The sequence below is a fragment of the Solanum dulcamara genome, chromosome 1, assembly GCF_947179165.1.
Source record: "Solanum dulcamara chromosome 1, daSolDulc1.2, whole genome shotgun sequence".
Classification (NCBI taxonomy): domain Eukaryota; kingdom Viridiplantae; phylum Streptophyta; class Magnoliopsida; order Solanales; family Solanaceae; genus Solanum; species Solanum dulcamara.
In genome coordinates this window covers 87,008,085-87,033,420 of record NC_077237.1, presented here as the reverse complement: position 1 = coordinate 87,033,420, position 25,336 = coordinate 87,008,085, and the positions used below count along the sequence as shown (strand labels likewise).

At 31.8% G+C, this 25,336-nt stretch overlaps 4 protein-coding genes across 4 annotated transcripts; 1 reads left to right on the top strand and 3 right to left on the bottom strand.

Moving 5' to 3' along the window:
- Positions 1 to 2,029: 2,029 nt before the first annotated feature.
- LOC129882890 (probable voltage-gated potassium channel subunit beta) lies at positions 2,030 to 8,129 on the bottom strand. The gene is made up of 4 exons (XM_055957380.1): positions 7,427 to 8,129; positions 4,196 to 4,339; positions 3,215 to 3,379; positions 2,030 to 2,337 (listed from the first exon to the last, which is right to left on the bottom strand). Exons 1-4 carry the CDS (start codon positions 7,994 to 7,996, stop codon positions 2,224 to 2,226), a joined length of 993 nt encoding a protein of 330 aa, XP_055813355.1. The 5' UTR covers positions 7,997 to 8,129; the 3' UTR covers positions 2,030 to 2,223.
- A 5,723-nt stretch (positions 8,130 to 13,852) lies between these two features.
- Positions 13,853 to 14,759, bottom strand: LOC129890584 (uncharacterized). Its single transcript, XM_055966112.1, has 3 exons — positions 14,634 to 14,759; positions 14,214 to 14,333; positions 13,853 to 13,972 (listed from the first exon to the last, which is right to left on the bottom strand). Exons 1-3 carry the CDS (start codon positions 14,757 to 14,759, stop codon positions 13,853 to 13,855), a joined length of 366 nt encoding a protein of 121 aa, XP_055822087.1.
- Positions 14,760 to 19,974: 5,215 nt separating this feature from the next.
- On the top strand, positions 19,975 to 20,600 carry LOC129890575 (glycine-rich protein 23-like). Its single transcript, XM_055966106.1, has one exon. It carries the CDS (start codon positions 20,038 to 20,040, stop codon positions 20,449 to 20,451), a length of 414 nt encoding a protein of 137 aa, XP_055822081.1. The 5' UTR covers positions 19,975 to 20,037; the 3' UTR covers positions 20,452 to 20,600.
- Positions 20,601 to 21,391: 791 nt separating this feature from the next.
- LOC129890568 (inositol oxygenase 4-like) lies at positions 21,392 to 22,603 on the bottom strand. The gene has a single exon (XM_055966100.1). The coding sequence runs from the start codon at positions 22,418 to 22,420 to the stop codon at positions 21,551 to 21,553; it is 870 nt and encodes a 289-aa protein (XP_055822075.1). The 5' UTR covers positions 22,421 to 22,603; the 3' UTR covers positions 21,392 to 21,550.
- Between the last annotated feature and the right edge of the window lie 2,733 nt (positions 22,604 to 25,336).

Here is a 25,336-nt window from a genome sequence, read left to right as displayed (position 1 = left end):
TCACGAATTTTTTAGGTGTCGGGGCTCCGAGTCAAATTTTCTTGGATTTTCTTTTGTTAGCATCCATAACGACCTGGGGAAGGACTCTAGTAGCCCCGGTACGACTTCTACACGTTTAGGAGCATTTTAGGGGCGATGAAAAGTAATTAGGCGATTTTGTATGTTTTTCGTGTATGTTAGCCCACATATTCTTTAGTTGTCGAGGGTCCAAGTTGAATTTTTTTGGATTTTCTTTTCATAGCATCTACAAAGACCTGCGGAATGACTTCAGTAGCTCCGGCGCAGCTTTTACGGCATTTAGGAGCATTATAGGGGAAACGCAATAGGAATCAGATGATTTTGTCAGTTTTTTCGTGTGTGTTAGCCCACAATTTTTTAAGGTGCCAAGGGTCCAGGTCGAATTTTCTTGAATTTTATTTTCGTAGCGTCCATAACGACCTAGAAAACAACTACAGTCACCCAGACGCAGCTTCTATGATCTTTAGGAGCATTTTAGGGGCGACGTAACAGGAATTAGATAATTTTATCAGTTTTTCGTGTGTGTTAGCCCATAATTTTTTTTAAGTGTCGGGTTCGAATCGAATTTTCTTGGATTTTCTTTTCGTAGAGTCCGTAACGACCCGTAGAATGACTCTTGGAGCCCCAACGTGGCTTCTACGGTATCTAAGAGCATTTTAGGGGCGATGTAACAAGAATTAGTCTCGACATGATCCATGCAACTTTCTTAGCATTTAGGGGTCACTCAATAAGAAATAGACAATTTTCTCAATTTTTTGTGTGTGAACCCATGAATTTTTTCATGATATGATTTTCAGTCATTTTATTTGTAAAACTTTTACAGGACCATCCATAACGACTTGAGGAGAACATTATGTGTAGTTTCGGCTTTATCCACGTCACTTTCTTAGTAGTTAGGGTCACTCAACAGGAATTAGATGATTTTTTCAGTTTTTTGTGTGTTAGTATGTGAGTTTTCTTTTGATATGACTTTCGATTATTGTTTTTGCAAAACCTTTATAGAATCCTTCATAACAACCTAGGAGAATAGTACGTGTAGCCTCGACAGATCTACACCACTTTCTTTGCATTTAGGGGCCACCCAGTTTTTAATTTGTGTTAGTCCATGAATTTTTTGGGGATATGACATTCAATCAATTTTTTTGCAAAACATTTACAAGACCATCCATAACGACCCGAGAGAACAATACGTGTAGACTCGACATGATCCATGCTACTTTCTTAGTATTTAGGGGTCTCTTAATAGAAATTAGATGATATCCTTAGTTTTTCGTGTCTTCGCCTGTGAATTTTTTAGTAATATGAATTTCAGTCAATTTTTTTTATTACAAAGACCCTTCGTAATCACTTGGGGGAAGGTTATGTGTAGTTTCGACATGATCCAAGCCACTTTCTTATCATTTAGGGATCACTCAATAAGAATTAGACGATTTTCTCAGTTTTTCGTATATATTAGCCCATGAATTTTTTGTGATATTGTTTTCAATGATTTTTTTTGCAAAATCTTTACAGAACCATTTTAATTGATATACAAAATATAAACATTCAAGTGACTAAAAGAATATATAATTAAAACCATGTAATTATAGTAAAAAAAAACAAAATATAAATAAATATAAGAATCAGTCGAATAATAAATAAAAATTATATTTATATTGTGTAATTTTTTAATGAAAAAATATGAAGAATTATCATAAAAATAAGGAGTAATGAAGGTTCTAAATGTCATTATACATGGTATTAAAAATAATGTGAATTATCATAAAAAAATTTGAAAGGATTTTTTTGCCATTTTACCTATTTTATCCCTATATTACTGTTCCACCAAAAAATAGGAATAACTTATCCTAATACTAATTAATCTTGAGATAAGTTATCCTATACTTTTTAACCTAACAAGGAATTAAAGGATACTCAAAATTTATCCCACAAGAAACTCCCCATATCTATCACACCAAATGACCCCAAAGTATATGAAAAATATAGTTAAAAGTTATTACTCACAAGCAACTTCAAAAGCCAATAAAATCATCATCCACTTAAAGAAAAGTAGAAAATTCACCATCAATAAAGGTTTGGTTCAGAAACAACTCACATAGTGTCTCCACATATGAAGAGAAAAAGGGGATGCAAATACATAATGAGATAAAAACTCAGTCTGAATAACAGTGCTCTTGGAACAACTAATGGATCTCACAAATTTGCCTACCTATATGAATCTTGGCGCTTTGGTTTGCTTTGAACAACAGCTTCAATCTTCTCCATCACAGCAGGTGTTAACATTGGAATCACATTGATAGCTTTCATGTTCTCTTGAATCTGCATTAATGTAGATCAAACATGAGATAAGCCACGTAAAATTTGTTCGGACCCTCAAAAATGATGTTGCGTCGTATGCATTGCACTTTTGGAGGATCTGACACACGTAGAGGTATTTTTGGAGAGTCCGAGCAACATAGACTAATATTTCGTTCTATTTCATTTTATATGACACTCTTTCCTTTCAAGTCTCTTCTAAAAAGAAAGACATTGTTCCGTAATTTGCCCTTAATGGCATGATCTTATAGTTATAGAAATGTCTTGTCATGTTTAAGACAACAAATTCCAAGGGTACTTATGGTATGTGCCTAAAGTCTGTTATTTCTTTCTTAAACTCCATGTCTAGTCGAACATGGTCATATAAATGAAATGCAAGAAGTTAAGATTATGTTCAATCAAAACATTAGAAGAAAACAACGCAAAAACAAGATCGTTACAATCTCTTTTTTTGTGCAGATATCTATAGAAATAAGTTAAATCAAAAGAGATTCAAAGTAAAAAAATAAATCAAAATGAGAACTTAATTTAGAAAGTAAAGAGAATTGGTTGTGAGGACTGAATTCAGTTAATGAAATCAGAGAGAAACTAAAAAAGTAGGCTTAGAAAGGTATAAAAAAACCAACATGTTTATCTAAAAAGAAAGAGAAACTTGCAAGAATTAGAAACTATTGGTTGGAAACCGATATAAATGTAATACATGGTAGCCGATAAATACTCCATGAACGCATGCTTTAAAAACAGAAATAATACAGACAAAACAAAAATTTCAACCAATCGAGATTGATATCAATTATTGAAGTGAGAGCAAACACTGAAGAAAGGAATTGTCGTCTGAAAGAGAAAGCTCATGAAAAGAATAAGGGAAAAAACAACAGACCTGATACTCTTTGTTGGCACCAGTAATAACGGATGAGACATTAGGATTTGCAGCACACCAGGCAATTGCCAGTTGAGGCAGAGGTACACCTAGTTCCTCAGCAATTGGTTTCAATCCATTTACTTTCCTCAACACATCATCCACCAAAGATCTGCTGGCGAGATTCTGCAATGCATAAGATTACTAATCAAGTTTCTTCAATATAGTGTGACAATTGACAAAGAAAAGGTTTACAAAATAACAAAGTATGCATATGCGTACACATTAATACATGAAGTTTGGATATGCCTAGACATACATATATCTGATCTTACTTACATGGAAAGCTTTTCACTTTCGACTATTGGACCTTTGGTTCCTCAACTTGGAAGCAACTCAAAAAATCTTGATTCTTTTCTACCATATGAACACAAATCATAAGGAACAATAAAAGAATTCTGAAGCCACTTGTCAATAGCACTTCCATTTATTGTTATCTAAAGGCTGACTTTTGTCTCATAGTTCTAGGTTGTAGCACATAAGAAACTGCTAAACTTCTTTTGATGTTCTAGATTAGAATTATCAAGAAACAGGTCTAGGAAATCCGCTCACAAACATTAAGAAGTAAGAACTATCTGCTTGTCCAAGGAAAGGGAAGAATTCCTTCTGGCACAAATAAACCATCCGTTTTTGAATGAACGAAGATACTGGTTAAAAATCACAAGAACTAATTGCTTGAAAGAACACCGAATGATCTTAAATTTGGAGAACTTTTACCAGCTGACTACTCAATGAGTTGGTCAATGAAATTTGCCATATAATTATTTAGGAAGCTATAACATTACCAATTAAAAAATTAGGAAGCTGTGAACTAGAAATTAGCAAAGATCACAAATAAATATAAGAATAGAAATTAACAAAGATCACAAATAAATATAAGAACAGCATTAACTTAAAAGCCAATAGGAGCGGCAAAGTACATAATCAACAAAAGGGTTCTACCTTGTAATTTTCCAGTGCAAATCGACTGTCTGCTGGAATGTTCCCTGAGGTATATTTTCCAGTCAGAACGCCTGAAGCGAGAGGACTCCATGTGGTAAGACCAATTCCATAGTTGCTATACAGAGGGAGGTATTCAGATTCGACCTGCATCCATTCAGTGAAGTCCATGTATTGTTAGAGAAAAGACACATGACAAGTTGCAAACATAGACAATGACATTTTTGTAAAGCTACTGCAAAATTGCAATTAGTTAGTAAGTAGGAAAGAACATTCGAGCTACAAGCAGAGGCCAAATGCAATAAAATTTGACAAGTTCAGTTAATGAATTCATGTCAGCATAAAAAAGTGCAATCAGCCAATATCTAGCAGCCAGCTATGTTGAATCACTCAACGAAAACAGCCTGAATCGATAATGAATCCTGAGGACGAAGACACAATGGACAACATTGGACCTCCTACTGTCCTACACTATACTCAGAGTCAGAGAACACATCCACAGAAATTTCTATAGTTAACAACATGTTTGATGAAAGGCGATGGATTTTGGCCACATACAAATAGCAATACTAGACTTGCAACACCCTAAAAATTCTCCACTGAAGCTGTCACAACAGTACATAGTACGTGCAGCTGTAAATGAACGCAGTTTTGCACTGAAAGGTTTAACCGTAGAGAAAGCTAGAGGATGTCAGGAAATATTTCTTGTTTTACATCAAACACCCTGTCAACACATTATCGCCATCAACCCACTCCCTCCATTTTTTCCACTTCATTTGTCTGGCTATTTGACATTGATTTCTAATATGTACCGGATCTAGCCTGTACATTCATTCAGCAAGTTATATGAAATGAAAGATTAATCTTCTATCTAGTTTAATTGAACATCTGAATATTTCACGAGTCTTAGAATTAAGGGATCCATACTAACCATATTAAGAAAACAAAAGCTACTGTCACGGAACATCTGAATATATCACTACTCTTAGAATTAAGGATCCATACTAACCATATTAAGAAGACAAAAGCTACTGTCACGGCATTTGCTCAACTAGGGTATCTGGTCAAGCTTCGGTTCTCAAACCAGCACAATGCTACTATATTGGGAACTGTTGACAAATTGTTTTTACATTTATCAACAAGCATGTAATTCAAAGGGTTGACTACAACAAGAAACATGAAGTGGAACTAAAATTCCTTTATGTGGAGATTCACACAGATGCCATTACATGACCACCTATACCCAATAAATCATTCACATGCCAAGGAAAAAGGAGAGGCAGGTCCTTCCCACAAAAATAAAAAGTAGAGTGCACCTTTATCATGCGATAACAAGAAAAAGGAAACACTGCACAATTTTTAGACGCAACATATGAAGCAGTTAAGATGTGACCTACTTGTAGAGATCATTTTAAGATTTCATACGGCAGAATGCAATGTTTCAGTCATAAGTCTACGCAAATTTATTTAGAGCAGTAACACCTATGTCTAAATCCCAGGACCCAAACTAGAATTTCCTATATCCATTCTGCTCTATTGGCCATGTTCCATTCCAATACTCAATAATTTATCTATAAAGATAAAATTGAGATTCTCTAAACCTACAGGGTCTCAAAATCTCTCACTGATGTGAGATGCAATCTCTAAGAAAACTCCATGGAGCGAATTCATTTGAAGAAGGAGATGAATTTCTATAAAGGATAAACAATTCATAACCATTCAACTAAGGTTGCATACCTGCATCATTTCATAAACAACCAAGATTCTTTCTTTCTTTTATTAACAGTCAACAACAAATCTTAATATATAATAGAAACTATCTAAATCCCTAGAAGGTGAGAAGGGAGTAATCAGAGGCAAATTTAGGGTGGGCTGTGATCCAACTGAGCAGCTGAGCCTATTACTTTCGATTCAAAATAAACATTTAAGAGTATACATATAATAAAGTCATGCTGAAAAGAACTGATAGGTTGAACCCATCAATTTTAAACTTTGGATCCGCTTCAGAATTTAACCATTCAACTAAGGTTGCACCTCTGCATCATTTCATAAACAACCAGGCAACCAATAATTCTATCTCTTTATCCCAATAGGAATTTGTGCAAGAAATACATTACAAGTCAACAACAAACCATAATACAACAACTATATCTTAGTCCCAAACAAGTTGGGATCGGTTATATGAATCTCACTTCTTCATTTAAGCTCATTTCATATCATGGTCGACACTAAAAAAAATAAACAACAACAAACCATAATACAACAACTATGCCTCAGTACCAAACAAGTTGGGGTCGGTTGTACAAATCCCATTTCTTCATTTTAACCTCATTTCATATAATCATCAATACTAAAAAAATAAACAACAACAAACCATACTACAACAACTATGCCTCAAAAGTCAGTCCCAAATAAGTTGGGATCGGCTATATGAATCCTGCTTCTTCATTGAAACTCATTTCATATCATCATCAATACTAAAAAGATAAACAACAACAAACCATAATATAACAAGTATGCCTCAGTCCCAAACAAGGTGGGGTCAATGGTATGAATCCCATCTCTTCATATTTCATATCATCATCAATACTAAAAAATTACAAACAACAACAAATCGTAATACAACAACTATGCCTCAGCACCAAACAAGTAGGTTGGCGGTATGAATCCCATCTCTTCATCTAAGCTCATTTCATGTCATCATCATACTCTTAAAAAGAACACAACACAACAACAACAACAATTATGCCTCAGCCCAAAACAAGTTGGGGTCGGCTGTATGAATCCCATTTTTCCATTTAAGCTCATTTCATATCATCATCATACTAAAAGTAACAACAAACCATAATACAACAACAACAACAATTATGCCTCAGCTCCAAACGAGTTGGGGTTGGCGATATGAATCCCATCTCTTCATTTAAACTCATTTCATATCATCATGATACTAAAAACAACAACAATTATACCTCTGCCCCAAACAAGATGGGGTATGAATCCATCCCTTCATTTAAGCTAATTTAATACCATCATCATACTAAAAAAAAAAAAAAACATAACACAACAGCAACAACTATGCCTCAGCCCCCAACAAGTTGAGATCAGCCGTATGAATCTCATTTCTTCATTTTAACCTCATTTCATATCATCGTCATACTAACAAAATAAACAAAAATAAACCATAATATAAAGTAGAAACAATCTAAATCCAAGAACCAGAGTACAAAAAAGTACCTTATGCCTAGACAACAAGTTGTACTCAGGCTGCTCAACAATAGGACCAACAAGATCCAATCTTTGAGCAACCCCCCATGCTTCAGTGATCTGCTGAGCTGACCATTCACTAGTACCCCAATAAAAAGCCCACCCTTTATCAATCACATAATTCATAGCCCTAACAGTTTCTTCAATAGGTGTACTTGTATCAGGCCTATGACAATAGATCAGATCTACATAATCCATATCAAGTCTCTTCAATGAAGCTTTTGTTCCTTCAATTATATGTTTTCTTGAAAGCCCTTTATCATTAGGACCAGAACCACCCCAGAAAATCTTTGTAGACACAACAATGTCTGATCTTTTCCACCCAAGTTCACGAATCGCTTGACCCATGATTTCTTCTGCTCTTCCATTGGCATAAACCTCAGCATTATCAAAGAAATTGACACCATGGTCACGACAACATTGTAAGAGGGTTTTTGCTTCTTTGACATCAAGTTGATTTCCAAAGGTAACCCATGCTCCATAGGAGAGCTGGGATACTTTTAGGCCTGATCTGCCTAAATTCTTGTATTGCATTTGCATTTTGTTTTTGGAGATCAAGAATCAAGAAAAGGGGAAAAGGATTGTTTTGGGATGGAGTTTGAAGTGTTTTGATGGTTATTAGCTGTTTCCACTTGGCATAAAACCTTATGGGGACTGACAGTGAACTATGATATTTGTTGTGAGGTGATCTACTTTAATAATAAAAAATTATTATCATGTTCGGATCTGCTTCTGTGTACATATTTGCTTTGATATGAAGAAATTTATAATTATGGTATTTTTTTTTCAAAAAAAAATTATGTAGGGGATAGGGGAAGGAATTATAAAGTGAAATAATCAAATTCTTAATGTGAAAGTTTAGGTAACCAATCAATTGAGCCACTAAGATTCTCATAACTGTGATGTTTGGATCAGCTTGTATGCAGTGGCGAAATCAGAATTTTTAATAAGGGGATTCAAAATCGAAAAAAGTACACACACGAACTAGCCAAAGAAGGTTCGATATCTACTATTTATACATAAAAAAATATTTTAATTATGTATAAATAGTATAATTTTTTGCCGAAGGAAGTTCGGATACATGTTGGGTCCGCCACTGCTTGTATGCACATATTTATTGTGATGTGATCCAATTTAATGATAATAAAAATTATAATTATGATGTTCAAATCAGTTAATGTGCATGCATAAATATCAAGTAACTCTATTTATTAAATTATGGATATAGGGAAATTCATGATTTGTGTAAAAACAGATCAAACGAAAAAAGAGAATCAAATCCATATTTTGTGGGTGTTTGGTTTTAAAATTTTAAAAATTGATAATATTTGATTTGATTTTAATAAAAAAAATCAAAAGAAAATTGATTGAATCAAAAGAATCGACAAATTATATTATATTCATCAAATGTTTTTATTTTTGGTTTGTGTGCTATCAATCTTGGAGTGAAGCATGCATAGTTTGTGTTTAAATAGATTTGACTTATTTATATAAATTGTATTAGAATTTTCTTGAACAATTATTATTAAAAATAAAATGATCAAAAAATAATTAATTTTATCTTAAATTTTAAAAATATTAAATAATTTGAGATAATTATTTTTAAAAATCACCATACATAATTTGTGAGGAAGGGAGTAGTGTACTTGGCCCTTTAGCCATAGGTAACCATGACATGCATTGAAGTGTGGGTAATATATTTAGCATATTTATGAGATTTAAGGTTGGTGAATAAAATCTTTTATATTTTATTTCTTTTTTAGTTTATTACTATGACAGTATGAAGTACAAGGTTTCGGACCCATCAAATTTTTGTTCATTTTTTGGTAGCAACATACTCACATAGTCCTTCATTTGTTTGTTTCCACTCCTATTATTTCTTTCAATTTTATTCCATTGTGCAATTACTATGTCTTCTATTCAAAATAAGGTTATTGCAATTATGATTATAATTTCAAGACTTTAGCATGAATATTATCTTGGTTTTGATTAATATCCATAACTAAATATAGGTATAAATTAGTTTCAAATTTTATATACGGACAACTTCTTACTTCCTTGAGGAAACTATGCTTATTGGTGATTTTTTTGTCTTGTTTTGAAAAATAATTGTTATCATTGAGTTTCAAATTTTACTAGTGAAATTTCGTGAAAAATTACACTCATAAAATTATGATCTTCGATCTAATAAACCTTCTCTCCCCTGACAAATCATATCGTGTAAACCCCAACATTAATTTTAAAAAATTAAGAGACAAGAAACACAAAAATAATCTTTTTTTTTCTTTTCTTGCTTTCTCTTCTACCATCTTAAAGTTATTTACACCTACATACATAATACACAACCATTTAAATACTTTGCGATCAAATGTTACTTAAAGGACCTAAAATACCCTTGAATTATTGAAAATGATACAAAAATGTCTCTCATCCATTTATTGGGCCTAAAATGCCTTTGACATCCACTTTTGAGTCCAAAAATGACATTTTTTAACGAAAAAAGACATTTTAGACCCAATATATAGATTAGGAACATTTTTATATCATTTCTAATAGTTTGAGGGCATTTTAGGCCCCTTTAATAGAATTTTAATTAAATAATTTGAATATTTTTTTTAAACACGTGGTGGTCATCTATTGTTTACAATTTAATTATTTAAAACCAATTATAAATTAAAAAAATAATAGAATTTTAATTAAATAATTTGAATAATTTTTTAAAACACGTGATTGTCATCTATTTTTTACAATTTAATTATTTAAAATTAATTATAAATTCAAAATTTATTTAACAGAATTTTAATTAAATAATTTGAATAATATTTTTAAACACATGACGCTCATTTGTTGGTTATAATTAAATTATTTTAAATTAATTATAAATTAAAATTTATTTAACATAATTTTAATTAAATACAACAACAACAACCCAGTAAAATCCTACATCGTAGGGTCTGGGGAGGGTAAAGTGTACGCAGACCTGACTCCTACCAATGTAGGACGGCTGTTTCCGAAAGACCCTCGGCTCAATAGAAGCATAAAAAAAGGTCAGACAAGAATATTAAAAGTAGATAAATAGATAACGAAATAATCAAAGCACAAAAAGCAGTAGGTATTATTAGATAGTAACATAAATACCATAAATCAAAGTACAAGGAATCATAGTGCATTAATACGCCTACGGATGAGGGGGAGATAAGCCACTATGTGCTAGCCTTCTACCCTAATGTGTGTCCTCCACACCCTCCTACCTAAGGTCATGTCCTCGGTAAGTCGTAAATGCGTCATGTCCTGTCTGATCACCTCTCCCCAGTATTTCTTCGGCCTACCCCTACCTCTTCTGAAACCATCCATGGCCAACCTCTCACATCTCCGCACTGGTGCATCTGGGACTCTCATCTTCACATGCCCAAACCATCTCAGTCGCGTCTCCCGCATCTTGTCTTCCACCGAGGCCACTCCTACCTTGTCTCGAATAGCCTCATTTCTAATCCTGTCGCTCCTAGTATGCCCACACATCCATCTCAACATTCTCATCTCGGCAACTTTCATCTTTTGCACGTGGGAGACCTTAATTGGGCAACACTCCGCCCCGTATAACATAGCTGGTCTAACCACCACTTTGTAGAACTTGCCCTTAAGTTGTGGTGGCACCTTCTTGTCACACAACACACCGGAGGCGAGCCTCCATTTCCTCCATCCTGCCCTAATACGATGTGTGACATCCTCGTCGATCTCTCCGTTGTCTTGCATTATAGAACCAAGGTACTTAAAACTACTTTTTTTTGGATGGCTTGGTCCCCGAGCCTAACTTCCGCGTCAACCTCTTGAGGTGTCTCACTGAACTGGCACTCTAGGTACTCTGTCTTGGTCCTACTCAGCTTAAACCCTTTAGATTCCAAGGTGCGTCTCCAATCTTCCAACTTAGCGTTAACTCCGCTACGAGTCTCATCGATGAGGACTATGTCGTCCGCAAAAAGCATACACCATGGCACCTCACCTTGAATTTGTCGCGTCAATACATCCATCACCAAGGCAAATAGAAACGGACTCAAGGCTGATCCTTGATGCAACCCCATCACCACCGGGATTTTAATTAAATAGTTTATTTAAACACGTGGCGGTCATCTATTGATTATAATTTAATTATTTAAAATTAATTATAACTCAAAATTTTGTTTAACAGAATTCTAATTAAATAATTTGAATAATTTTTTTTAACTCTAATTAAATAATTTGAATAAATTATTTTTTAAAATGTGGCGCTTATATGTTGGTTACAGTTTAATTATTTAAAATTAATTATAAATCAAAATTTATTTAACAAAATTTTAATTATGAAAAGGGGTCTAAAATGTCCTCAAATTATTGAAAATAGTACAAAAATGACTTTCATCCATCTATTGGGCCTAAAATGCCCTTGACATCCATCTTTAGGTCCAAAAATGACCTTTTCTTTAATGGAAAAGGGCATTTTAGGCTCAATAGATGGATGAGAAACATTTTTGTACCATTTCCAATAGTTCAAGAACATTTTAGACTTTTTTCCGATGTTTTAATGAAACTAATTTTTTTCTTCTTGTGTTAGTTATTGTATTATCTGGACTATCTTTTTTTTTCCTTAAAAAATCAAAATATTATGCTAGTCTAAATACAATATTTCTTACTTTCTGTATATAATAACAATTTACTTTTGAAAAATTACACAAACTCAATTACATGTTCATTTGTACTTAGGACCTACTAATGTTTGAAGGTGAAAGTACTTGGGCTAGATCCCCGGCCAATCTATCCTTCATTTGGGCTTGGACAGGGAAAACTAATTCATGGGCCTGGCCTTGATAATTCTGAACTTCTTATCTATCCCAAGCCCATTTATCCATTTTTCCTCTATTGCTAATAGGGCTGTACAGGGCAAATCGATAAAACCGCACCAAATCGAACCAAACCGGGAAAAAAACCCGACTAGTGATTTGGTTTGACTTGGTTTGGTGTTTGGAAAAAAAACCCGACCATTATAGGATTGGTTTGGTTTTAACTAAAAAAAATCAAACCGAACTCAAACCGACCCGATTATAGATATACACTTTTAAATTATGTTATACATAAAAATCTTTATTAAAATGTAATTTTTAAATTTTTTTTCATAATTTTTGTTTTCTTTCTTACATTTAGATTTGAACTTGAGAAACCCATCTAAATAATATTAAAAAAACCCCATCTTATAAAGTTATATTTTAAAGTTAAAACTTCAAATAGTGTTCTGTCTCCATCTTATATGTTGATATTTTGTACTAGAACTCTTTTTAAGAAGCACTGCTCTGTGATTTTTATTAGATACTATGAAAAATCCGAGAAACCCAAAAAAACTCAAAAAATCCGAGAAAAATTGATATCGAAAAATCTGACTTTTATTGGTTTGGTTTGGTTTATAGATTTAATAACCCGACACAAATAATTTGGTTTGATTTGTAAAAAATTCGAACCAACCCGGTCCATGTACACCCCTAATTGCTAATGATGCACTTGAACCTGTTTGGATTACATCTCGACAAATAAAAGTAGGCCGACGAGCACTTCACTATCCCATACACAAATTTGAGGGCTGAGCCGAGCTCAATTTTCACTTAAGATTATGAAAAAATTATCTATATACACAATTTATTTATTGTATTCTCTAAAAAAAATTATTTAAAAATATTTAAAATATTTCTACTTTTTTCTGTTTTTGGATACATCACTTTACATGATATATTAGTCGAATACATCACTTTAAGCAATGTATCGAATCATACATCACTTTACGCGATATATCATGACGTTGGCTAGTGGATCTGAAATCGAGACGCAATGTATCAAGACGTTAAATGATGTATCTGAAATCGGAATGCGATGTATTTATACATTTTAGAATGTATTCGGATTCCACCAAATTTAAGGGATTGTTATAATTTCGAAAAGAGTAGAGATAGGATATTGTAATTAACTCTTAACACTACAGAATTTGTGTAAAATTTCCTAAGATTATTCCATTTTCGGGTAAAGTCAGGGTCGGACCTTCTAGAACTCTTTTATAATATTGAGCTAAACTGAATTTTGAACAATTTACTTATTTTGAGCATTGAATAAGAAACACAATAATTCACTTAACATGAAATAGAGGGAGTATTACAATTCAGTAGCAAATGACATTCAAATATATATAAAGAAGTTCTATACTATCAACTATATGACCCAAAACAATAATGTAATTCTTCGTATAAATTATGATATGATAATGTGAAATAGATAGGACGGTAACTTGTTACAATTAATTAAATTACACTTTGTGATAAGTTCTTATATTAACTATATATAAAACGTAAAACTTGATGTAATTAAGGCTAATTAATTAAGTCACTTGCCAACGACTTTATTCGTGATATCATTTGCAGTGTCTTTGACTTTATCCCATGCACCTTTTTCTTCTTTTTCAGTTGCCTTTTCAAGTGCTGCTTTTGCCACCTCTGAGATTACCTAATTAATCAACATATAACATTAATGAAATAATTAACGAGAACAAATTCTGTTGCTAAACAATAAATCAATTTGTCACTAAGTTTATTATTGACGAATTACAATAAATCAATTTGTCACTAAGTTTATTATTGACGAATTATCAAAAAAGAAATTCATGTTTGCTATTTTAGGGACAAAATACGATAGGTGGGGATTAACGATAAATTTCGTAGCTATAAATAGGTGAAAAAAGGCTTACATTTCCAGCACTAGAAGAAACAGTTTCTTTGACAAATTCACCCACACTTTTCACTTCTTTAGCTCCTTCTTTCACTGCTTCTGCTGCTTCTTTTATCTTTTGACATGTCTCTTTATCAATCTTCATTTAATTTCCCAAAATTTAAACCAAAAACAAGAAAATGTTCACACTAATACAAAAGTATATGTATATATAAACATGATTAATGTAATATTCAAGAAGGAAAAAATGAGTGTTTCACGTTCAAATTTTGGTAGAGGCATACAAATATACTAGATGATATTTTTTAATTATTTGTTCAGTCTTAGTCGATAAAGTTACTTGATACCTTTTCTGATGGAGAATCAATGGATGTGTGCATAAGCTGATCAACATGATTACAATAAAAAAAAGAAATAAAATAACCAAATTAAAACTTACTTTTTGAGAAGGTCTTGTGGCACTAACAAAGTCTCTATAGATCCATACACTTCCTGCAGGCACCATCATGAATCTATTAGAAATACAATTGGACATGATGGATATAATTACTTTCAAATGAGCCATTTTTTTTCTTTCTTTTTCTTCTTGATTTGCTCTTTATTTCTCTTAAGATAACAATAATCTTTGATTAAAATTTTACCCTTTTTTTGTTTTTGTTTTCTTTCCTATGTTATTGCTAGTAGTTGTATAAAGTTGGAAGTGTGGAAGTAAATCATGTATCCACGTGTCTCTTTTTGAGGTTTTTGTTGCTATAATGGAGAAAAATTTCCATGGTTAATAACTATTCATGCTAATTAACTATCATATTGGTTCTAACTTGAAGAAGCATTTTTTTTCAATTTTTTATTTTTAATATCACCATTAAAAAATGGAAAACTATTTAATTACACTTACATTCCTATCTGTCATGCCCTGGGAGGGTACTTTAGGCGTAGGCGGCACTGAGAGACTATTGCTAGTCCCCAAGCGAACTATTTGGCCTGTACACACATTCATTCAATCAATATTCTATCAGCGGAAGACTTAACTCATCAAGAAAATAACTCAAGATGATAATCAAATAGATAACTTATAGAATAAGGCCAAAGGCCAACAGTCTATCTAATCTAATCAACAAGACTAGTATGAATGAAACTAGAAAAAAGATAATATTCAATCTACACATCAACGATCTAGTCTATGAAGCCTCTATCAATGTCTAAATGGTGCCAATGACAGATTCATGGCTACCTTAAATCAAAATGAAAAGACTGAACTCAAACTAGGAATAACATAAGTGGTATCATCCGAATGCAGAGGAGGACTCACCAATCAGCTTAATGTGAACAGATCTTCAACGGTACGCCTGTTGATGATCTCTAGAACCTGTCTTTGCATCATGAAACGATGTATGTCCAAATGGACGTCATTATATGGAATGTATGAGTATGTAATATGAACAAATAAAACATGCATCAAGGTAGAATAACATCAACTCAAGTAACTAAATAAAGAGTAAGGAACTCAATCAGGATGTCATAAGTCTAAAGTAAGAATAGGGTCATATACAATCCAATCAGAGTACTATCAAGAAATATATGAGAGTTTTTCTTATCCGACAACAATCACTTATGAACCAGTGATCGTACAACAAGCTCTTTACTGTTGTCACAACCATCCAATACCTTGCCAGGGTAAAAGACAAACCTATCAATCTGGATCCAATAATCAATCAAGTCTTAGCTTTTCAGGATAATAAAATAGGAAAACATCCGACTTTATGATTTAATCATCTCCTACATTTGGCGACGTAGTTATTGAGTTCGAATTATTACTTACTCTTATCAAATTCGGTGCTTGATACTACTCCCAAGACTCAATGCTCATAAGACAATCAATCCCAATCAAACCAATCAACAAGGCTCATGTGGACTCTTATCAGTTCATCAGTCCTATCCAATCAATCCTCCAATCATTCATTTAAGAGTAGTTGGTAGAATCATTTATGACAACATTTGGTTGAGACCATTCAATTGGGTTCAATTATGAAGATATAAAGGACCATCAAGTTTCATCAAGACTATCAACATGCTCACATCCCAATCACAATCATGCATTCACAAGGTCAAGGCTCTAGACTCAATCCTTAGGCATATACATCCGATATTACTCAAAATACCATTAGGATTTATGAAATAAGTAGTTTAAATCATTTGTTCAAGAAACATGTTCGTGGAAAATATCAATTACACAATATTATGTAAAATATGTTAAATTTAAGGAAATTCTTAAGAACTCAACCCATTCTCAACAATCGATAAAATTAGATGTAGCGCACATGGACGAACTCAATCCAATGTTGTGTTTATCTTTACATACATGGAACGAAGATTATCTAATCAAGAATTGAAGACCTCTCTTGAAATTCAAGAACTCTAGCCCTTTCTCCTCTCTTTAGCCATATTTTCTTTTGCTTGAATGCGTAAAAAACCTAAGGAATGGATTTTGAAACCCTTATAAGGTCTAAAACAACCTATATTAGTCATGAGTTAAGTATAGAAGGGGTGGAGAAAAGACTGAAAAGTCCCTCATTGAACTGAAAAATGTACGAAAAAAATTACACAAATGCGATTTATGTACAAATCGCGCAACACATAAAACGCACTTGCCAAATGCGTTTTATGAACAAAGTGAGAAAATGAACTATGTTGGGGTCACGGACCTGTCGCAAACTCTTCTGGCTAGGCTGCTTTTGCCCCAAAAAATTATCTTTTGACCCGATTGGCCTAAAATTCAATCGAGACCACTTTTCCATATGATTTTTCTCCTAATCGATATTTCGGCCTCGGATTGATCGAAAAAAGTTATGGATGGTGAGTTGTGCGAGCATTTTTTCGTCGAGGGGTATTTTGATAATTTTACCAAGTGTAACATGATCGATCATAAATACTAATTCATTCTATAGTTTAAAATAATTAATATTGTCTCACTAATTGATAATTTTGTACAAGATTTTAAGTCAAATACACCTCTCTTTCAAATTTCAAGTCAGATACATGTATCAAAGATACTAGATACATGTATCTTTGATATCATATACATTCTGATATACAGATACATAGAGAAAGAGGAGAGCGAGAGGCTCAACATATATCTTTTGATAATAGATACATGCATCTTTGATACCAGATACAGAGGCGAGCGAGAGAGGAGAGAGGCGAGCAAAAAAGGATAGAAGTGAACGAGATAAGAGAGAGGCGAGCAAGAGAATTAGTGTATCTCATATACATGTGAATCACGCTTGATTACAATGAATCTGAAATAAATTACACCTAATTTAACTCGCATGTATACAAGATACATGTATTTAAGTGCGTCAAATATATATATTCTTATCTTTTTGCTCCTTTAATAATTTGAATTTATAATTTCAAAATTAAAATTTAAGAATGCTTACCATCCGAACAATTTCAATCATCAAATTTATGCATCACTGCAATTACATTTATCTGCTTCTAATAATGCTTATGTCTTCATAGATAAACTCATCAAACTGGCAAAGACTTGAATTTCCTGTTCCATTAATATTGGTCCCAACATATATCATATTAGCTTCATCAAATTGAAGTTCCCTAGGTACGTCCAACTAATTCATTTCTGATTTGATCAGTCTAGTCAAAGTTTTTTGTCAATATTTACGAGCAATTATTCTACTCTCATCTTCAAGAAATTATATGGAATATTCTCTTTTTTCCCCTTCTTATATCAAAACACTGCCAATGGGGAGAAAATATTTGGATCGAGGATCTATTGAAAATAATGTACTTCTATTTCCACAATGCAAGACATGTGTATATATCTTCAGATTTATTTATGAAATTTTATTAAGTATATTATTATTATTAGTTGATTTGTATGAAAATTTATTAACGATCGACTAATATGTAAATATACAAAGACAATAATAAATATAATATATGTAGAGGCAATATGAAGAAATCTATGATAGGGTATGTGTTCCGGGATAATCCACATCTGCTACCTCTGCCATATCCTCTGCCTATTGGGTGAGCATTTTGTGGTAAACACTTTGTGCGTACTAGATAAACCCCCTAATAGCTTGCAAACCACATACTAGATATAAATCGCACTAGGCAAGCCCTATGTGGCAAGCTAGACTGAGAAGACATTGAGGAAGGATCGATCCTTGGTCATTCGTATGAACGACCACCCTCCAAACCAATCGAACCATCCCGAAAGACCAGATAATGTTTTCTCTTAACTAGGCTTTATGCGAATAATTCTGAATTAATCGAATCAGTAAATTTTGAATACAAATAATTATTTTACTAAATGAATTTTGGACATATTCTCCTTTTATTGATCCCAAAAAGAGTCACCTCTAATAGAATTGTGTATAGGAATTGTAATATAGAGAAAATGCATGACTAATTGATCACGTGTCATTCATCTACAATTGTTACAAGTGTTGATGAAACATTATGCATGAACTTGCATGGCCAGCTTGAATTGCGTGATAATAATAAACTCCCACAATAAATACATGGAATTTTATTTTATTCATGAGTTGACATTTATAAAAACATTAATTATCTATTCCTTTCCTTCACCTAACTCTGACTATAATCTATAATGCTACTCTCGAGATATTATATGGTTGAGTTGTGATGTCTAACTTTTATACTATATACGAGCGGATATATGCATATTATTAGTATATCAAATTTATATGAATTCAGTATTTTCGACATAAAATATAAATTTATATATAAAAATTAAAATTATAATTAAGAGTAAAAATGAATTTATAATTTGACATAAAATATAAATTATCAAATTATAAATTCATATGTAGAAATTTAAAATTATAATTAAAAGAAATATGAATTTACAATTTTAAAAATATAATAAATTTAATAATAAAATTTTAAAAATATTAAATTTTAAAAATTTAAATTCTAAATCCTCCTTCTGAGTCCTTGACTCATGTATATTATTTGTCTTATAGTGATTAATAATTTTAATTTTAAGGAATATTTGCTTAACTATTATCTTTTTGACTATCATTTATCTATTTTAAACGTCTTATTTAATTAACACTTTATGACTTAGTACTGTTAGGGGAAATTTGAAGAAAGTACTCTGTATATTGTTTTAGTATATTAACACACCTTTTTTTTTTTAATTAATCCGTTTATAAAAGAGTGACATATTTTAAATTTAAAATAATTTTTCTTTACGCTTCATATTTTACCTTTAATGAGATTTTTTTTTATAACACACAAATGCTATAATTTAGATGTTTCAGGCCATGGCTTCGAAAGTTCCATCTAATAAGATTCATCATAAATTTCGAAAGTCTTCATGTTTTTTTTTTATCTCAATTGGATTCAAACTATATCACATATATTAAAATAAATGAAATAATTAATGACTTTTTTATTTTTATAAATATATCAAATACTTTGAAACAAATTCAGCGAGAATATGTTTTTCATCGTATGTTTTTTCAGTAAGTTGATTCGGTATGATATAGTCATGTTTTATAACACAAATTTCTCATTAATTCGTGGGGTGAAAAACCTCGCTCTATTTCTATTTTCTAGTAATAATAACGTATTAATATTTGAACCGGAGGAGGGAGGAGAAGTACTATATTTATTGCCTTTTCCTTAATTAATTACTCAATTGTCCCTCAAGTGTATCTTTAAATAGACCTCTTGTAACCATTTCTTCCATACCATAATTCACCAACCTTAGTCTATTTTCAATTGTTTGTGCATGTGTTGTATTAGAGATAGAGAAATAGAGAGAAACATAAGTTTTATTGAGTTAACAAAAAATGGCAAGTTGGTACATAATGTTCATGTTTGCACTAGTACTAGTCCATGCCACAGCAAGAAATATTCCTGAGATTCAAACTCACAATGATAAAAATTTAAACACTCATGAGATTTTAAGTACTAATTCTCCAACACCAAGCAATATTGGAGGACTTAATGACGAGAAGAATTTTGTAACATTTGGTGGCATAGGTGGTTGTTCCGGAATTGGTGGCATAGGTGGTATTTTGCCAACTCTTGGTGGTGCCGCCGGAGGCATTGGCGGAGCCGGTGGCGGTCTTGGTGGTGCCGGGTTTAAAGGGATTGGAGGTGTTGGCGGTGCCGGAGGTGTTGGTGGAGTTGGTGGTGTTGGTGGCCTAGGTGTTGGTGGTGGAATTGGTGGTTATAAAGGTGTGGGAGTTATTATTCCTTGAAGTGTTACTATAGTATTAGTTTTAATATTTATTTTTCTATTGCATGCATGTCCTAGTTCTTGTGTCGTTTCAAGTGTCTAGTATTTAAATTTGATGTTTTTTTAAGTGTTAGTACTATTATTCCTAGATCATTGTGTTATCTAGTCTTGTTCCCAAGTTATTGTAATAAGGATATAATAGTAGCTTAAGTTGTGTTTTAATTATGTTCCCAAATCATTGGGCTTGTTGGTTGAACTTGTTTCTAATTAATGTATGAAGAACTTTTTTTCAAGAATTAATTCCTCCTTTCTAGTTTAATTTTCAAGTCAACTCATGAAGCAACCTTTATTTAGCATGCATGTTGTTTAAGTTTGTACATGTTTTTGACCCTTTTTTTAATACTCATTATGTTCTCAAACACCTAAACACATAATAAAGTGTTTTTATTTAAACACTTTCGCATTATATTTTGATATTTTTTTGGCATGTTCCCAAATATTGATCATTAGGTAAATAAGTTAACCACTTAAAATATATCACCTTCTTTAAATATACTCATCAATAAGCCATAACTTTATGCAGTTTTGATTGAGGATGATGTGTATTAATAAAGAAGGTGACATATTTTATAAATTACATTAACTACATGATATAGACCCACAAAACAAACTTTTTTTTTTAAAAAAAGAGATTAAAATGAAACTATCTAATAAAAACACTTTATTATGATTCATAATAATTCGTGTATTCGGTTATTCAATTGAAAAATATTGTAGTTCAAGCATCAAAATAAATTATCTCACAAATTTAGGATGCAAACATGTTAAGCCAAAATAATATCCTAAAAATATGAAAGATAAGTAACAAGAAATGAGCCACATATATATTATATAATAAATATTATATAACATTTTATTAATATCATGTATTATGTGCATATTCTTTCTCTTTAGGAAAAGAATGGGTATTTACATAGTAACTTTTCCCATTCCATCCCCATAAGAGACTATTAATAAACACTCCTTAATTTATTATTATTACTCCAATATTACAAACTATTATACAACTTAATCAACATACACAAATTAAATTTTTTGTTCATAACTTCATCACCTCCTTTTCACCACCTTAGCTTTGCTGGAAAATATTTTTCAATTAGAGAGATATAATAAGGTTTGACCTCTTCCACATTAACATGAACTTTGCTTTTGCTATACAAATCATATTTATTAAAAATATGAAGCCACTTCAAATTCTCTTCATCTTCATCATTCATCAAATGTTTATAAGCTCCATTTTTATGCAATGGATAAAATGAATGATACCTTATAATAAAAAGTCCAGCTGATGGCAATGTTGTACCATTCTCTTTAGCAACCATGTACATATAATCATCATGACCCCATGACATCATGACATTTTCTAGTCCAACAAATTCAGAATATATTCCATTTTTTGTGTTGTAAATTGGGTTGTCAAAATCTTGATTTTCTTGAAAGTATTTGTGGTGGATATTTGATTCATCAAATGCACACCCCACCGGGAATGTGTCACCAACAACAGCCCATTGAGGTAGACCACCAAACTTAGGTAAAACAAGTATTTTACCTAAGTCATGAATTAAGGCTGTTAAATGAAGCCAACCTTCATTAGGATAATCTTTTCTAATTGCCTCAGCACTTTGTAATAAATGTTGGATTTGTGGTTCATCTAAATCAGGATCACTATCATCAACAACATCATTTAATAATTCACAACATTCCCATATGCTCATTTTTGCCTTGTCCAATTTTGAATAATCTTGTCTCATTTTCTTTACAAAGTCATAAGTTTGATTTATGTGTTGTGCTTTGTAGAATTTTTCTACCCCTTTTTGCCTTTCACTTTGTGCATTGTTGTAGTCCCTAAAATTATGGCCAAATGCATTGGTTTGAGGCACCATGGATTGGTCTTGGTCATGGAGTTTTTTCCCCTCTAGTTGGATAGTCATTTTTAGTGATTAAATAAAATAAAAAAGTAGAGGAAATTAAGCTCACAAATAGAACTACAACAAAGGACACAAATCTCAAATTTGAGAATTATTGAAAGTAATTAAAGCAAAGCAAAGAGGGATAATCAAGATAGCAAAGAAGGTAGTTAAACTTTTTTTTTTTTTGTTTGGTTAATCTCAAGAAAAGAAGGGAAGTTATTTGATGGGATATTTAGGTAGAAAAAAAAGGTTCAAACCATTTATAAGTGCTGGAAATTAAAGTCCTTCCTTAAAAATCTCTAACTAGATAATCTTTTCACCTCCCAATTTTTTGTTATAATAATTCTATTTTTATTATCCACTCCACAAATGTTTGGATAATAGTTTTCATTGATAAGAACAAATTATAGTTTGGGGTTTGGGGATGTGGATTTGCCCATGCAAATATGTGTTTAGTTTCTACTATTTATCCTAAATCTAATCAAATAATATTTTAAAAAATTGCCAATACTTTTAGCGATTTAATGAATTTTGAATAAATTATTTATAAATATTAAATTAACTTTTTAACATAAATTCAGTGTTCGAGACAAAACTATTAGGCTATAAATATTCTAGTCTCATAATTCTGTAATGAGGCTATAAAATCATATTGCACCACTTATTGTACATGATCATTTCTAGGGTCAGCACTACTATAGCTAAAGATTAAATTTTAAAAGTCATAGAAGAATATGATTTCAGATACATGATAGAAATTCCTCCATCATTATGTATGGTTACTTTCACATAATAGAATTCTGGCATCCATAAGAGAACATAATATAATCTATATATTTATTTCCCAGTGCCGATCGATCATCAATTCGTCTCTTTAAGATGGAATTGTCGAAGATCATACAAAAAAGACGTAATATTTATCTTAAATGACCCAAATTGGGAGCTTATTTACATCTCTCTGCATATCCAGACTTGCCAACTGGAGCGTAAATTATATAATATGGAGCTGACTCAATATTAAATAAACAAAAAATTGAGATTGACCTGAATCTAATACCACGATATTAAAAAATACATCTCGAGTCTAACTCAATATAAGAAGTAATTAATTCATGAGGTGAGGATTGTTGGGGAACTGATCAACATCGTTTATTAATGATAGATAAAATGATCATAAATGGGTGTGATGGGGATTGATGTGATCCCTCTAGAGGTCTCGATTCGAGTCTTAAACAACAACAACAACAACATATCCAGTGGGATCCCACAAGTGAGGTTTGAAGAGGCTAGGGTGTATGCAGACCTTACCACTACCTCACAGAGATAGAAAAGCTGTTTTCGAAAGACCCTCGACTCAAAGACACATTTCCAGGTATAAGTAAAAATAAATAAGTAAATAAATACATACATATATATATATATATATATATAGGGAGAGATAGAGAGAGCATATTGATAAAAAAATGATGCAAGTTTTACAAGACAAGGACAATAACGATAAAAATGTAATATGATAATCAAAACAAAATAAAACACCGCAACTCTAATGGCACGTCTAGACCTACAACCACCCTAAATCGACAAATGACAAGATACCATTCTACCTCTACTAGCCTTCTACCCTAATTCGCGACCTCCACTATTTTTTATGTAAGGTCATGTCCTCGATTCGAGCCTTAAAAAAGTAAAATAAAATATCTGATAGGAAGGGTTTCTCCTTTAATGGGTCTTATGCGGCACGAAACTGAATTAGACGAATTAATAGGTGTCGAAACTCAATTCATTTTAGTCAATTCATTTCAGTCCATTAAAAATTGGGTTGATGTGTAGTCCAAATTAACCCACAAGAAATTTAATCAAAATATTTTTAAAAAGAATTTTTTTTATTATTATATATAACCATAACAAATTTTTTTATCAGGTACTAAAAATCAAAAAACAAATTAAAATTTAGTAAAAATTAGACGGATCAGATTAAGATATGCCTTTTAGTCCATTTCAACACAACACATTTCAACCTAGTAATTTTAACCTGTTTATTATTTATTAACATAATTTATTTGTTTGACACCCCTAATATCTTATATATGTAATTCCAGAAAAAGAATTCATATATATCATGATGACCAATTATTAAAATCTTGAACAATATTATAGGATCAGCATGCTTGTAACATGAATTACAGACGTGGGGATTTCAATATATATGTATATATGTTCAATCACTAGTCATGAAACCTAACTAATCGATCTTAGGATAAAAAGGAAACTTTATTGTAGTGCTTGATCATGATCCATATTTATCACGTGCAGATGCGGAATCAAAATTTAAAAATATTTATGAATTTGAAATTTTAACTGAATTTTTAATTAATAATTTATAAATATTTAATAAATTTCTTAAAACAAATAAAATTTAGAATAAAGTTACTTCATAATCAACATAATAGATTTGCCGCTAATCATGTGCCCTTCAAACTATAGATCTGTCCCTGATTGTAAAACTATATTTGAGGTTATAACGAAAATAATTTTGACCCAATATTTTTGAATTTATTTTGAGTTCAATACGTTAAAAAAATTGTCATTTAAAATTCATAAACTTAAAATCTGAATTGGTTACAGTAAGCCTAAATGCTTTTCTGAACAGTACAATCACTCAAAAAGTCTAATCAGAAAAGAGCACACATTAAATTGTGCTAGTTATTTACCTAAGTTTTGGGATATATTGTTTTGGCCTTTTTTTTTTTTTTTTTTTTTTTTTGTTCTTATCTGATATCTTTAGCCTGTCGATAATGCATAACCCTCAATAGAAGCATGAAAGCAACGACCATAATTGCATTAAAAAAAGAGTGAAATCCATCGATGACCTTTTAAAGTTGACACTAATTTTCACTTAGACATTTAAATTAGGAGATGTTCATTTTAGACACCTCA

What these genes read in the sequence shown, in the direction of transcription:
- LOC129890584 (XM_055966112.1), bottom strand. Translation starts at nt 14,759, where the DNA reads ATGGCTCATTTGAAAGTAATTATATCCATCATGTCCAATTGTATTTCT. An exon ending in CCACAAGACCTTCTCAAAAA is followed by an intron (nt 14,334 to 14,633) that starts GTAAGTTTTAAT and finishes AATTAAATGAAG; the next exon opens with ATTGATAAAGAGACATGTCA. An exon ending in TTTCTTCTAGTGCTGGAAAT is followed by an intron (nt 13,973 to 14,213) that starts GTAAGCCTTTTT and finishes TTGATTAATTAG; the next exon opens with GTAATCTCAGAGGTGGCAAA.
- LOC129882890 (XM_055957380.1), bottom strand. Translation starts at nt 7,996, where the DNA reads ATGCAAATGCAATACAAGAATTTAGGCAGATCAGGCCTAAAAGTATCC. An exon ending in ACTTGTTGTCTAGGCATAAG is followed by an intron (nt 4,340 to 7,426) that starts GTACTTTTTTGT and finishes GAATGGATGCAG; the next exon opens with GTCGAATCTGAATACCTCCC. An exon ending in GTGCCAACAAAGAGTATCAG is followed by an intron (nt 2,338 to 3,214) that starts GTCTGTTGTTTT and finishes ACATTAATGCAG; the next exon opens with ATTCAAGAGAACATGAAAGC.
- LOC129890568 (XM_055966100.1), bottom strand. Translation starts at nt 22,420, where the DNA reads ATGACTATCCAACTAGAGGGGAAAAAACTCCATGACCAAGACCAATCC.
- LOC129890575 (XM_055966106.1), top strand. Translation starts at nt 20,038, where the DNA reads ATGGCAAGTTGGTACATAATGTTCATGTTTGCACTAGTACTAGTCCAT.